Here is a 16,675-nt window from a genome sequence, read left to right on the forward strand (position 1 = left end):
ATTCCGTTTCTTGGGTTTAGCTCTTCATTTTCGTAAATATCTGCCTTTCCTAACTACATTTTCATGTAGAATGTTGTCATTATTTTCGATGGCATCGCTTTGAAATTGCTGAAAGGTTTTAGGCTGCGTATATTTAACGTTTGTTCTTTATTATAATTCTTTTTACTTCCCTTTTCTCTCTTCTCTTTTTTCTCCTCTCTTTCTACACGCGCAAAAATAGATATTTTTTTCAAACTTGCCCATCTAAATTTCAAAATTTTTTTAATCGGCCAACTCTCACTTCATCACGTCCTCACTGATCAATCCTACAGATGTGAAAGGAAGAGAAATCAAACTATTTATTTATTTATTTATTACATTGTTTTTACATTGTAGTCAGCGTCCAAAATTTTTTGTTGTTGTCTTGTTTCTAAATGTTTGTTCGTTTGTATACTTTTTTTTTTCGTTATTTTTTTTCATCATGTGTACAGCTAAATGGTCATTTGTATAATCCGATCATGAGCTAAATAGTACTTGTTGGAAATGACATTGTTGCTAATTTTATTCATCACTACTGGACTAAAAATGACAATTTCCGAATTCAAAATTTTTCTTATAATTGAAATAAACGAATTTAAAAAGAGAGAAATCTAACTAGGTTTGATTGTTGACAGGTGTATGTTTAAAATAAAGGATAAATTAAAAAAAATGCACCGACGAAACATTAAAATAAGTACAAGGCAGCGTACATTTTATCAACTTTTAGTATTTCTAGTAGCGCTGTTACTACCGTTAGTAATTGAACTTCTATTACTTGCGCTAGTATTAAGATTATTATTGTCATCATCTCCACTATCGTGAAGGCCTTCCAGTACAATCCTGACTACAAAAACCACAAACAAAACAACAAACGCCACCACGAGGGCCACTGCAGTAGTGAAATCGACGCCAAGCGATAACTTCATCAGAAGCACCAGCAACATCAGCAGCAGCATATTAGAATAACTAGCTAGAAATCTCAAACTAATCCGCGGATTGTCTAATTGATTCCTATTGGTTAAGAATAAGCAGCTCGTTTGGGACGACTTTTCTGATTGGCTGGTTCGGGCGGTGGCGGTAAAAACGTTGTTGTACTTGTTGCTGTCAGACATGAGGGGATTGGCGGATGGAGATGACGAAATGCCTAATTTAGACTTTCTTGGTAGGAACAAGTACCTGGCCAAATAACCCATCGGACCTCTTTTCTTTACTGACTTCTTCATCTTCTCTCCGTACTGTCAAATCGAAATGTCAATTAAATATTCAACATCAATTTCTTTTTTTTTTATTACTTCAACTCTTATTTATTTTTATAAATATTACGTTTATCATAACATTATGGTAATGTATATTTAAATAATAAGCAGTTTGTTTGAATTTTGGCCAGTTTGGTTAAGTCTGAATGAAAATAAGTGATAGATTTTCCTTAAATAAAGGTACGTACATGTAACATGTTCTCTAGACACATAAGCTATCGTAGTTTAGTGAAATAAATAGAAATAATAATAATAATTATTATTATTATTGCCAACCTTTTCATTAAGGAGCCCTGAAACTCTGAAGAGGTATTTAACCAGGGGCGCACATTCGGAGGATCTGATTGGCTGGAGTTCTCTATCGCTTGCATAATCCACATCAAACTTTTTCCGCCCTGTTATAATCTTTTTAAAAATAATTTTCAAGAGTAGTTTATCAAATCATTAGCTAGCTTCACTTCTGATTCTAACAGGATTATTGATTATAATTTTAGCCTAATAAGAATCCACAATTTCACTTGAAAATGTAATAACTAATTTTCTACAGGTAAGCACACAAACGCAGTTACATATATCTACCAGTTTATCATCATCATTATCTTCTCACCTCATATCTTCCAAGAGGAGTGAGATGAATCCTACCACTATCGTCAACGCCACAGTCTGGCAACTTTTGAAGTTCAGGCAAATGTTCACTTTCATCCAGATTTTTCAATGGGGTGATGTTGAGGTTGGGGTCGTCCGTCGTGTTGCTTTGGTGCCCCCTGCGTAGGTATGGGGTGCCAATGAACTGACGGGGGTGAGCTTGGTCGGTTTGTGGCCAGGGAGATGTTGATATTCTGGAGGCAGGTACCTGATAGATGGGTAAATAAATATGTTTGCTAAAAATGAAACTGAATTAATTATTCTTACATAATTTTTCGTTAGATCATTTATGTGCGCAAAGTTAATCAATTCTACAGCAAACCAATAGTTATAAACATTAAACTTTATCAATTACTAAAATATCAATACAAGCTAATCACATATTCTATTAATTTCAAGTTAATTTTCAATCAGTCAACAATCAAATCAGTGATTGTTTTCCACCTGAATCCAGAAACCAACCGACCAATTGATCAATTAATCAATCAACCAATCAATCAACCAGCCAACAGACCTGAAAAAACTCCATCATATTATTTGTGATGATGTCCAGATATTTGAGAGATTTCACATTGTTAGTTTTTGTCGTCTGATCATCACTATCTCCAAACCATGACATCATTCTGGTAAATATATAAACATCATCATTTATCATTCTCAACACCACATCATATCATCATCATCATAAAGAACAACATCAAATCATCGTCACCAGCCACAACAGCAGAAGTAGCAGCAGCAACAACTACATATCATCATTATCATCATCAATATTATCATTTTCATAATTTTTTACCGTACCAAATAAAAATCATCGAATATCAATGGTTTTAGTAACTATAATATAATCACAAATCAAGCGGTGAATACACAACTATAAAAATAAAAATCATTTAAAATATCAAAGAAATTTATATTGAATAAAATGATGAAATGTTGGAAGAAAAATGTCAACACAGTTGTTCAACCTTTGAAGTAAACTTTTATCGTGTTCAACATTCTCCTGCTCATTCAGTCTATCTTCAATTACGCTTTTGGCATGCGTCACCATGTTAATAATTCTTACCACCTTTGGTTTTTTGAAAAAGAAAATTGTTTTTGAGAATAAAATAAATAAATATTGCCGAATTAATTATTTAACATTTTAGACAACAATAACTAAGTATCGCAGTCAGCAACAATCGCGGTCAACAACGAATAACATTCGTGAAGACCTTGTGTCACTTGTTGAATATCACCAGTTACAACTACACAACTACTACAAAGTGTTAAAGATCGGGTTTTGTGGAGGTCGATGGTCGCCAATGTCCTGAAAGGATAAGGCACGAGAAAGAAAGACGAAGAAAGAACTAAGTATGGATAAGAACAAAACCGCCTACCTTGGTAATAATTTCAGGAGAGTGTAAGTCTCTGTACTCATTTGGACCCTCTGTTTCCCTGACTCCTAATTCAGTTAACTTTTTCTTGTACGGCGTAGTCATCGTTCGGTTTGGTAGGCTGATGATGTTGTTGTTGTTGCGATTCGTCGGGGGAGGAGCCCGAATGATGCCCGATGAATTTGCTTGCTTTTGTTGCTGGTGGCCGTGCGGTTCGAACATTCCCTGCTCCACTGTTTACCAGGGGTTGTTGTTGGTGTTTGGAGTGTATGGTGTAATAATAAAAATAATAATATTAATAATAATAAAAGTAATAACAATAGCTTATATCATGCTGAAGGCGAGCCTCTGAAGAACTGCTTAGTTTCTGTACGTTTATTAGTATATGCTGTTGTTGTATACGGTGCATGGACGTGTGTGTGTACGTACGTGCATGTAATGTGTGTACGTGTGTGTGCGTGTGTGAGTGAGTGTTTGCAGAAAATTTCGTGTAACTAACAAGTGAAAATAGATGACAAGAATTGAGGACAAACTTGTGAAAATATCTCAGATATGAAAAAATGTTATTGCCAACGGTAATAGCAAGGATGGTAGTAAAAATAACTACAACACTGCTATAATACTAATGGTAATGACGACAGTATAAATACTGACAATGCACAATGATAAATTAAAAAACGTTTCTCAAATATCTCTCTGACCTGAATCTAACACCTCCTTCAAATTGGTTGTGTTGAAGATCTGGAAGAAAAGAAAAAACATCCTCAGTAAAATTTTGATTTGTCTTAATATAAATCATTGATAGTTCAAGGTTTCATAGTCAGACAGCATATAAATCGTTATAATTGGTAAGAAAAAATGATTAAAGCCAAACTATTTCTAAATAAATTATCTAAACAAAAAATTCATTGTTGAGCCAAACACATGCTTAACGTGATCTTGAATGATTTATTCCTCTTCCTCTCTTCTCTCATTTTCATTTTTTCTGTCTGTCTCTCTCTCTTCTCTCTCTCTCTCTCTCTCTTTCTCAGATTTGTACAAATCTTAATTGGTTACAATCAAATGAAGAGACCAACTTTGGCGACACGGCATAGCAGGAATATGACAGAGAAGTTGGTGACGTCCAGATAAGCGAACCTGTCCATGAGCAGCTGCAGTATGTAGGTATAAGTGAAGATGTTCTCCTTTATGAATGGCACCCTGCCAGACATTTCAAGGCGGGTAATTTAATTTTATTTGATATACTTATTTTTTAATTTTGAAGTTGTCTGAATAGTTTTGCACTTGAATGAGTGAAAGTATATGGTTGGTTGTATTCAATTTTGGTAACACCACAGCATTGTATTAAGTAACGAAAACAATTGAAAACATTGAAACTAGACCATAGATTCGCGAAGATTCTAAAAACAACAAACAACCTTCACCAACACGGCATTAAAATACACATTCCTAAATGTAACAAACAAAAATATCAAACGAAAACACACACGAGCAACAGCAACAACAAACCAACCATCTATCAAAGACAGCATATTCAGATTCATTCATCAAGTCCTCCTCACTGTTCTTTGCATTAACAACTTGATCACAATGTTCTTCTTGTTGGTCAGTTTGTTGGTGATTGAAGGACAAATGAAGCTGTTGTTGCTGCTGTTTGTGGTCCTTGGAAACTACTGGCTGTTGCTGGACGTCGTATCTCCATGGCTGGATGAAGCTTAGCCAGATTTCCAATATCTAGGAGAGAAAATTTTTAAAAATCAAAAAAAAAAAAACAAAAATAGGGTAAGAAATATAATTAATTGTATACATTTAAAATTGGTAAACATGTTTACTTTAAAATAAAAAATAAACTAAACAACAACAGATCAATAAAACCGAATTAACTGAGAATAAATAAATTGAAAATGAATAAATAAAGGAGGTATTTTAAAAAGTTAGAAGCAAGCAGCAGCGTAAACCATACCGGTCGGTCGATGATGACGTTGGTGATGTGGTGTCTGATGAATCGGAACAGCTTGCCGGTCATGTATGGAGACCACACACTCCTGTGTGTGTGTGTGTTTTTGTGTGTGTTTCAGAAATGAAAAAATTAGTCTGTGTTACGTTTGTAAAACTGTTGAATCATGAAAAATGATTGAATAAATGAGGGAATTTAAGATTGAGTTAATAATATATTGAATGAATGAATGAATGAACGAATGAAGAAATGGGTGGATTGAAAGATTGATTATATAAATGAATGATTGAACGAATGAGTGAATGGAGAGTTCAACAACCAAACGAAAAAAAAATTAAAAGTGAAAAACATTTCAGAAAAAACTTTAATAAATAAAAAATAAGTAAATAGGCACCGTTTATATTCATTCCATTCCATGAACTCAGCAGACATGAGCAGATGCTGTTGACACCTCTGCTGCTGCTGCTGCTGAAATGAATGAGAGAACTGTTGCTGCTTCATTCCTCCACTGAATGATTGATTGATGGAAAGACCATCATCAATAAAGGATGAAGAACTTGCCATCCAATGGGTGTGTTTAATTAGGAGGCGGATTAGAAAGAAGTAATCGTCACTTCTTAACATCTGGTTGTTTGGTTGGTTTTTGATTGTTTGTTTGGTTGGTTGTTTGTTTATTTGTTTCATTGTAGAGAATTGAAAATAATAGATAATTAATAAGAAGAATTATGGAATAAAACAACATTTATCATTCAATAAGCTTAACGAACAGTTATGATAAAAATCAAACCAGCTAAACAAGCAGCAAAAGCAAGAAAAAACAACATCGACAAACAAACAAAACTTAACAAACATACACAAAAATATATTCATACCTTATTAGAATGTTTAAACTGCTGCTCAAAGGATAGTTCATCTAACTGATTCAGCCAAAAGTCAAAAAATATCTGTAATAGAAAAAAAAAAAATTAAATAAAATGATAGCAGAAGATGCTGTGTATCTTTCCAGAATACCATAATATATTAATACCATAATATAAAGATACAAGTTGATAGGTACAATTATACTACCTCTAAGACAACATCAGTATAGAATATAGATCCCATGTTGCAATACATGTTACTGTGTGGTTGTGACATGGATTGTGCAATGCTATTGGCCGATCCTGTATTTGTTGACATAAACGGCGAGCTGTGATTGGCTGAATTTAGCATGGCCAACATTTCTGCATCTAAGTTCAGTAACTTTGAGAGTCTTATTTTTTGCAGATGTGGTTGTTGTAGTTGTTGTTGTTGGTATAATTGTTGTTGCTGTTGAAATTGTTGCTGTAGCTCTTGTTGTTGGTGGAATGATGGCATGTTGAGAGACTGGTTGAGCAACGGTTGCAACAGTATGTTGTTAGACCTTGGTGGTGATGATGGCTGTGAGGGCACCTCCATGGATGAGATGTTGTGAGAAATGAATTGCTGCTGCTGCTGTTGCTTCAGATAAGCAGGAGTGCTACAAAGATGTTGATGGTAGCTCTGCATATTATCACCCCACAATTTCGACAGTGATATTTGTGGCGAGGCAGCTGCTAACTGATGGTGTGGTAGTGACTGATAATGTGGGTTGAAGTTAGAAAGAGCATTTTCTTTCAGAGACGGTGAAAACTTTGGTGGGATGAAGTCAGTTCTAGTTGAGAAAAAGTAGGTGAAGTATTCGTTGGCTATCGCCTTGTAGATCCAATATTTCTGGTGCTGGTGCTTCTTATTGTTGATGTAGTGTAGAACCTGGTGGCGTGGGAATGAATATGATATGGCAACAACTGCATCAATCTCAATCACTCTATATACCAATCAATTAATTATTTATTTAATCAATCAATCAATCAATTAACTATTCAATCAATTGATCAATCATACTATACACCAATCGTAATTAATCAATTAATTAATTAATCAATTAACAATCAATTAATAGTAATTAAATTAGTAAGTCAATTAATTAATTAATTAATTAACCAATCAACCAAACAACCTTGAGGTTTAATGGATTGACCAGATAATGTGCAAAATGGACCATCAGCAACTCAAATGCATCTACATGAAATAAATTCATTTCAAAACAGCATTGAAAAAATCATTAAAATGAAATATTCGAGAAAACAACCAAATCAATGAAAACAAAAAAAACCTTAAAAAATTATAATTAATATAATTAATGATAAAAATAATAAACTTTATTTAATTCCATAATTTTTAATTACTTAATTAAAGACCAACTGACCAAGAAATATGGACTCGATGAAGTTAGTACTAGGGTTCCTCTTCAACTTTGAGCAGTAGTACAATAAACTCTTTCCTTTGCGAATCGTGTTCTTAGAAGAGAGCTGAATTAAATTTCAATTTTTTTGTTAAATAAATTGGATTAAATTTTTTAGAAAAATTAACAAGTTTTATGGGTTTTCATAAATTAAAATTTATTTCAGGAAATATAACTTAATTTAATGTTATTAAACTGACAAGGTAGTGTTCAATAATTCTAAACTTAGCCTTCTAAACTTACTGGCATTTTAGCAAAAGGAAATTCGTAGCAAGTGTAACACGACGCATCTCTAGATAATCTCAAAACGGTTGACATCAAGATGGAATCGAATCCAAAAAACTTTTTGACAACTTCAAACTCGTATGTTCTGCTGTTCGACAGATAGCCAAAGTTCAGATCATCCGGGCAGGCACCGTCAAAATTGAACAAAAGTTCGAGAATTTGGGGTAGAACCGGTTGCAGATCCTAGAAAATAAAAAATTAAAATTTCATTATTAACCTGGCTGAGTGATTATTTATTTGAGTTAGAGCCAAGTAGATAGTAATGTTAAAGCTGAGAGATATGTGTAAGTGTATGTATGTAAGACAAAAGTGCAAGCCATCAACAAAACATTTAAAAAATAATGTCATTTATTAATTTATATTAATAATTAATTCATTTATTTTATTAGTATTATAATTATATCCTTTAAATTAAAAAAGCTTTTAAAAATTGAATAAGGTTGATGTTTTATATTTATAGTTTATAGTTTATACATATGCATGTGTAATGTGTATGTTATATAAATATCATAGACTGATTTGATATCACAATGAAATATTCGTTTTTCATTTTTAGTTAGCTTGAGATTTTTTTAGTGTGTTTGTTTGATAGAAATTAATTTAATTTTGAAATTAAAAATAACATAAAACTAAAAATAACATACGGCCATAGAATAGCTTTTGAGGATCTTCTCGACTTCCTCCAACATGTGTAGGAGAGACCTCTTCTGAAAAGCCATCTGTATTTGTGCCTGTCGTGTGGGGCCAGCAAGAAACAGTGGGCCATATCAAAGCATGTTATCAGTTAGATTTATTTTATTTTATTAGAGAAGCACTTACTAAAGTACTTAAAATAAGTAAAGAAACTATATAAATTTTATAAATCTCCTTTACCTGAATATTGGCCCTACCGCCAAAATGATAATATTGATTCATTTTCTGACAAATGTTGTACAAATCACTAAAAACTAATTATACGCAGAATTTAATTTTAAATAAACGAGCGCAAGCACTCACGGTCGATAATAAATTACCACAGAAACTAAAACAAAACATAAACAAAGAACTATACATTTCAACTCACCGACACAATCATACTTTGGGTGACATACCTACTGGACTTAACCACAATTTTGGACCAGATTTTACCGCTTATAATATCTATCAATTTTGACAAAAATCTCTTCAAACATTCCTCTAAATTCAACCAATCTTTAATTCTTTTCCAGCTGATAACCATCCGATATTCCTTCCTACGAAAGGGCACGCGGCATATCTGTGGTCGGTTTCTATTGTCAATTTATAATTAAATTAAGCATCGTATAGTCTCAGAAAGAGATATACATATATTATATATATATATATATATATATTTATATAACTTAGAAAAAAAGATATAAAATTGAAATAAACAAAAAGAGAGAAAGGGACAGACAGGCAGACGGAGACAATGAGACGGAGTATTAAAAACATAACGATATTTAAAATTCCATCTCATTTTAGCTAATATTTGTGCTAAATGCAATTTATTCACTTAAATTTATTACTCATTCAAATTGTTAGAATAACCATTACGATATATGACCAAGGTATTGAACTATAGGGTATTTCCTAATTTTCACTACACCACATTCATCCATCGTCCATATGACTGTATCTAAATGACGTTAATAGCTACTATAGTTTGTTATTTGAGCACGCATTTTTGCATAGATTCATTATACTAATACTACGCAATATAAATTTAATTTGTAAAATTGTATGTATCAAATCTGCTGATAATATTGATATAGTGATTTTGATTTATATTGGTATTGATATATTTTATTTAAAGGTAGGACAGAGCGAGGCTAGACAACTTTGAAGAGGTTCACAATTTTGCAAAAAAAACGTGAAGTTCAAAATTTTAATTATATTTTTTATTTTATATTATAATAAATGAAATTTAATAAGATAATTATAAATAACTAAAAAGTAAATTAGAGTAAAACCTGTAATTTGAATACATCTCTTCTTGTAACTGTTAGTGATCAAATGGTAAATCGCAGTTCCTTATTGAAAAGTGTTTTTATTTTCTCAAATCAAATCAAACACACTGATGTTATTGATGACGCGTTCTACAGATTATATTTTTTAAGTTTTTATACTACTTATTATTAAATTATGATTATTTGTAATATAAGCGGATTATGTCAATCTTGAATTTGGATTTTGGTTTAGTTTGTCTCACTTGGAAGCCAATATCAATAAACTACGAATTTTATTCGAATTAATAAATTAATTTTTGGTATTGTTTTATCGAAAAATTGTGAAAAAAACAAAGAAAATGATGGAAAAATCTAGAACATCGATATACAATAGATGTCAAAAGTTGTTCAAGAATGTGGACTACCAGACTACTACGTAGTAATAATTGTGTGTTTGTTTGCATGTGCTGTCTCTCTTTCATTCTCTTTCTTTCTTTCTTTCTTTCTTTCTTTCTTTCTCTTTCTCTCTCGCTATCTCTCTCTTGATTTCTTACTTCTTTTTCATAAAGCAACGCTTAATGTAACTTACATTTATTTATTTAAATGTCTACAATAAAAATCTATGCAAGTGCATATAATATACAACCATATTTTTCAGTATAACATAAGTATAACAAATATATTATATACCATATATATATATATATATATATATATATATATATATATATATATATATATATATATATATATATATATATATATATATTATATATATATATATATATATATATATATATATATATATATATATATATATATATATATATATATATATATATATATATATGTTTGTCTATATTTTAAGCCGAAGTTTGCTTTATTGGTGATAGAAAAAGTCAATAACTACGTTTGTCTTAACAGCTATATGGGATAACAGATGTTATTATTATCATTATTATTATCATTATTGTTATCATTATTGTTATTATTATTGTTATTGCTGTGTATTAATACAGTATTATTATAGTTTCGCAAATAAAAAAGAGTGAATAATATTGACGATGAAAAAGAGGGCAAAAGTTATAAGCTAACATTGAAACGCACCATAACATAACTTGGTGTCTGGCAACTGCATTTGTCTATAATTTAATGAACAGAAATATAATATAAAATTATGTTAATTATTGAATGTATGTGTAAGTGTGTTTAAGTACGCTCGCGTGTGCGTGTGTGTTGTGTGTGTGTGTGTGTGTGTGTGTGTGTGTGTGTGTGTGTGTGTGTGTGTGTGTGTGTGTGTGTGTTTGGTTTAGATGAATATAGAGACGAATGTTTGTGGTGCCAATATTATGTGCAGTTTGTTTTTATCTAATACAAATGTTTCAAATAAAGCGATCAATCAATTGATTTAATGAAGAATCGGATTTATTGATTGATTAAATCTGAAATAAAACTTCATCAATCAATTAGTCAATCAATCAATTGATTGACAAGCAATTGCTGAATGATATTAATATAAACTAATTCGTTATTAGTTTTAGTTTGTGCCATCTATTAATAAATTCAAGTAGCCAATCAAAAGATGAATCGATCCATTAATCAATCGAGGCAGCCAATCAAATCAATGGATACTTTCAAAGCGCTGGTAACTCCTTCAGTCATTGGTCGAATTTTAAAACCATTGGTCGCTATTGGCTGCCACAAATTAATAAATCCGGATGTAGTTACGTCAGTTTTGGGGTTGAATATCTAAAATTGAATTTAAAGTAATAAATATTTAATAATAATAAAACGGATTAAGCTGGGTCCCATTATTTTTGATAACATTACAAATAGTCTGCTGTTACTATAGTGTAAGATTCAGATTATATTACATATTTAATTACAGTTACTCTTGATGTTATTAGTGTTATTCAGTTGATGTTTTGCCATCGCAATAATTATTTTAGTGATATTAATGTTATCATATTATTGTTATTATTATTTCTGTTGTTGCCATTTTCTCCCATCGCATTACAGCACGTCATTAAAAGTTAACGATGCTACCTGGCTCGTCTATTATGAGACGGACCAATCGATGTTCTTTCATTCGTTCATTTTTTTCCTTTCATTTTTTTATTTACTCATTCATTCATTTTATCATTCACTTATTCATCCACTCACACATTCATTCATTCAATCACACATTCATTCATTCATTCCTTCATTCGTTCATTCATTCACTCATACATTCATTCAATCGTTTAGTTTTTCCCCTTGCTCGATCGTTCGTTCAAGGTTTGTTTGCCCATTTATTTTCCTTCGTTTCTTCTTTCATTTTTTTTTTCATTCATTCATTCATTCATTCATTCATTCATTCATTCATTCATTCATTCATTCATTCATTCATTCATTCATTCATTCATTCATTCATTCATTCATTCATTCATTCATTCATTCATTCATTTATTCATTCATTCATTCATTTATTCATTCATTTATTCATTCATTCATTCTTTTTTCGTTTTTTCATTCATTCATTAATTCATTCACCTAGTCGTTGGTTCGTTCAAACCCATGTACAAATGATAGATGAAAATAGATTTTTGTTTTATGTTTGCGATTCTATTCATTCATTTTATTATCCGTTCGATCGCTCGTTCATTCGTTTATCTTCGTTCGCACTTTTTTGGTTCGTTTCTTCGTACATTCATTCATTTATTTATTCATTCATTCATTCACTAGTTCTTACTCTTTTCATTCATCAATCATTCATTCGTTCATTCATTAATGCGCCAACGATCAATCAAATTGATAACCGACAATCACGCCATATAGCTTTATTCTTTTTTTATTCTTTCTTCGTTTCTTCAATTAATTTCATTCCTTCTCTATCCATCTATCCATCCATTCATCCATTCATTCATTCATTCATTCATTCAGTCAATCCACTAACAATTTTATCTCCGGCATAATTGACGTAATACGTCCACTTCTGCGCAGGCGTCATGTACATGACATCATAGTAGATCACGGGATCCGACAGTTCTTCGACCTTCACATTGAATCCAAATAAGGTTTGTGACTTGTTCAGCTGCACTTCCATCCACTGGCCAGTCTCTGGAATGATGATGATGATGGTGATGATGACGAGGACGACGATAATGATAATGATGTGATAATAGTAGTAATGATTTTTTGATGGGATGGGATGGTGTGGAGGTAGATAATAATCTTGTTTTCAAGTGAACACAGGCTCGCAGATTAGTTAGAAATGATAATTTCATCCGATTGTTTTTTGCGACATCATCATTGTCATCAACATCATCATCATCATCAACATCATCATCATCAATCATCATCATCATCGCCAATATCATAATCATTACAAGCATCTTTATATCATCATCATCAACATCATCATCATCAATCATCATCATCATCGCCAATATCATAATCATTACAAGCATCTTTATATCATAATCATCATCATCATCATCGTCAATATCATCATCATCATTACAATCATCTTTATATTCTAATCATCATCATCGTCATCATCATCATCATCACAATCTTAATCATCGTCATCATCACAATCATCATCCACTTCATCCACTCATTAACCTGGAAAAACATCACATACTCTTTATAACAGCACACCGCCGAAAAATAAAAATTTATTTACCAATCGTGATCGACTTTGGCGAGCTGACGTCATCATCCGATAATGATGATGATGATGAGGAGGAGAAGGAGGAGGAAGTAGGCGGTGATTGCAACGGTGATGGTGACGATGAGGATGACGTCATTCTGTAGCCGGAAGTCAATAACCCTTTTACAGAGCAGCTAAATTGATTTTGCAATTGCAAAGCCGTCAGTCTTTGCTCCAACTTCCAAATGATATTGAGGAGAGATAGTACAATATTATCATTGTTGTTGTTGTTGTTGTTGATGTTGTTGTTATTATGGGGATGATTTTTAATAAAACCGTAAAAATTCTCGTCAACATCTCGTTTCAGCCTTCCGGATTGTAATCCGTCTTTGCTCCCATCAACGTTCAACAGGATATTGGATGACGGTGGCTGCTTAACTGGAGTGAAAAAGACTGTCGTTGTTAATGGTGCTTGCGGTGGTGTTGTTGTTGCGGTTTTGTTGTCGTTGTTGTTAACGTTGGTAGTTTTGTTGTTGGAAGAGTCGTGGTTTTGGATGATTATGTTGCTGCTATTGTTGTTGCTGCTGCTGCTGTTGCTATTGGAAAATGGCGCTGCAGTAGTGTTTTGAATGTTGACTTTATTAGTAGTAGAAGTGTTGTCGTCGCCTGTCTTGTTGTTTGGGTGCATCGTGATTGCAATCGTTGAATAGTAAGAATTATTGATGTGCACTGTTACTGTTGGATTGATGGTTGCAGAGCTGTTGTTGGTTGTTGCAATAGTGTTGTTGTTTTGGAATGAATTAGTGATTGTAGCAGGAATGATGGATGAGGACAAATTGGTCGTTGTATTGTAATGAGGTGCCATAGAGGTAAAGATTGATTCGTTGTGTTGTTGCTGATAGTGTGTTGTTGTTGCGTTGTGAGCTTCACTGTTGCTGTTGTTGTTTGGGTTTGTGTTGTTGATTGCATCAGTTGTGTTAATGTGGTAGAGTTGAGTAGTTGTGTAAGCAAACGAAGAGTTGTTTGAAACTTCGCTTGCGTTGTTGTCGTTGGTGTGATTTTCTTGATAAATGCCATGAAAAGTTGTTGTCGTTAGATTATAAACGCTGTGATCCAAGCCATTTGTTGCATTATCAATAGCTGTGTAGTTGTTGAAATTTGCAAACATTGTTGTATAAATAGTGCTGTTGTTGTCTGTGTTGTTGTTTGTTGCTGCTGCTGATGTTGTTGTTGTGTACGGGTAAGGTCTAGTGTCTCCGATTGTATAATTTGTTGTTGTGATCGTTGTCTTGTAATACATGTCCGTAGTAGCATTGTTGCCGCTTGCTGCTGCTGATGTTGTTGTCGTGTTGTTGTAAGTAATGTTAAAATTATTAGTTGTCGTAGTCGCAAAAATTGAAGATGCAGTTGTTAGGTAAGGGATCATGGTATTATTTGCAGTATAGCTGTTGTTGTTGTTGTTATTGTAGATTGAGGTTGTAGTTGTTTGATAAGTAGCATTGTAGTCGGTGGATTGATTGAGCTGGCTAGTAAATGTAGGGTTGACTGTATACATTACAGTACTATAGTTGTTGTTGCTGCTGCTGCTGTTGTTGTTGTTAGTGTTGTTGTTGTTGGTAGTGGTGATGTTGATGAACTGACTGACGCTGTCCATAAAGTTATGCAAAGTTTTGTTTACAGAAGCCAACCCTTGCTCAATGTTCGTTATTCTCGTCGCTTGCTCTACCAGTTGAGACATCAAATAGAAGTTATTGCCGTCGTTGTTGCTGCTATTACTATTACTATTGTTGTTGTTGTTTTTATCCATAATTTTACTTTCCAAAGCGCTCAACCTATTACTGATGATGATTAACGACTTCGCTTGCTCGCCGCTCCACTTCTCCAACGACGCTACGTCACGTGACAAAGTCGCCAGAGAGTTGTTCACGTGACTTCCGGGGAAATCCTGACATCCGTCACTGGTTGCGGAAGTGCGTGGAGTTGGTAGGAAGAGGGTGTAGGAACATCTTCCGTCAATCATCTCTTCACACTCGCATCCTTTGTTGTACGTTTGCTGGGCATTGGAGGCTGTTGGTAGGTTAGATATTGTTGTGGCTAGGATGACGACGAAGAACATCGTTGTTGTTGTTGCGGTTGTTGTTGTTGCTAGTGGGGGAAGTTTGGATGTTAACGATGATGAAGATGATGACGACGAAGATGATTGCTGATGCGGCTGTTGTTGTTGTTGTTGTTGTTTGTTTTTCATCTTGTTGCTTGCTGGTGACAATAATGTTGTTGTGGTTGTTGTTATTGTTGTTAATGTTTCTTTTGACGGTGATTTTGTTGTTGTTGTTAGTGTCGTGGACGGTAACTACAATGTTTTCGTTGATGTTGTTGACAACGATATTGATGTTTTTGCTGTTGTAGACAGTGTTTCTATAGCCAATGTTTTCCGTAGTTTGTGGATGAGATTTGGGCGATTCAAGTTTTAAAATCAAAAAAATGACCGATCTGGATGAATATTCATAGATATATTATACTATATTAAGTTAGGAATTTTCAATTTTTAAATTGCGCTAATTTTTTGTTAGTTTTTACCGTCACAATCGTTATTCAAAGAGTTAATAATGTTGTTAAGAATGTTGATGTTATAGTTGCTAATGTAATTATTGTAATTAATGTAATCGCTGTTGTAATTGATGTAAATTTCTGTGCATTATTGTAGTTGATGCCACGATAAACAGATAGCGAACTGTTGCAGATGCTGATGCAAAATGCACTAGTATATATGGATGTATGTATATATGTATGTACAATACATCCCTCTTTATAGCCGGCCAGGCTACATACATACTTGTACCTTGTATGTTTATACATACATACATACATACATACATACATACATACATACATACATACATACATACATACATACATACATACATACATACATACATACATACATACATACATACATACATACATACATACATACATACATACATACATACATACATACATACATACATACATACATACATACATACATACATACATACATACATACATACATACATACATACATACATACATACATACATACATACATACATACATACATACATACATACATACATACATACATACATACATACATACATACATACATACATACATACATACATACATACATACATACATACATACATACATACATACATACATACATACATACATACATACATACATACATACATACATACATACATACATACAT

General features: G+C 32.7%; 1 protein-coding gene across 1 annotated transcript; it reads right to left on the reverse strand.

Moving 5' to 3' along the window:
* Positions 1-581: 581 nt before the first annotated feature.
* Positions 582-15,535, reverse strand: HELRODRAFT_190832 (hypothetical protein; the record flags this gene model as incomplete). Its single annotated transcript, XM_009015522.1, has 21 exons — positions 582-1,253; positions 1,551-1,679; positions 1,882-2,127; positions 2,434-2,542; positions 2,888-2,988; positions 3,299-3,528; positions 3,997-4,036; positions 4,372-4,495; positions 4,809-5,029; positions 5,259-5,340; positions 5,647-5,876; positions 6,125-6,196; positions 6,321-7,022; positions 7,270-7,331; positions 7,519-7,621; positions 7,798-8,022; positions 8,484-8,570; positions 8,903-9,094; positions 11,418-11,534; positions 12,721-12,884; positions 13,453-15,535. The coding sequence occupies 21 exons, from the start codon at positions 15,533-15,535 to the stop codon at positions 735-737; spliced, it is 5,838 nt and encodes a 1,945-aa protein (XP_009013770.1). The 3' UTR covers positions 582-734.
* Between the last annotated feature and the right edge of the window lie 1,140 nt (positions 15,536-16,675).

The sequence above is a fragment of the Helobdella robusta genome (assembly GCF_000326865.2).
Source record: "Helobdella robusta unplaced genomic scaffold HELROscaffold_16, whole genome shotgun sequence".
NCBI classification, from domain to species: Eukaryota; Metazoa; Annelida; class Clitellata; order Rhynchobdellida; family Glossiphoniidae; genus Helobdella; species Helobdella robusta.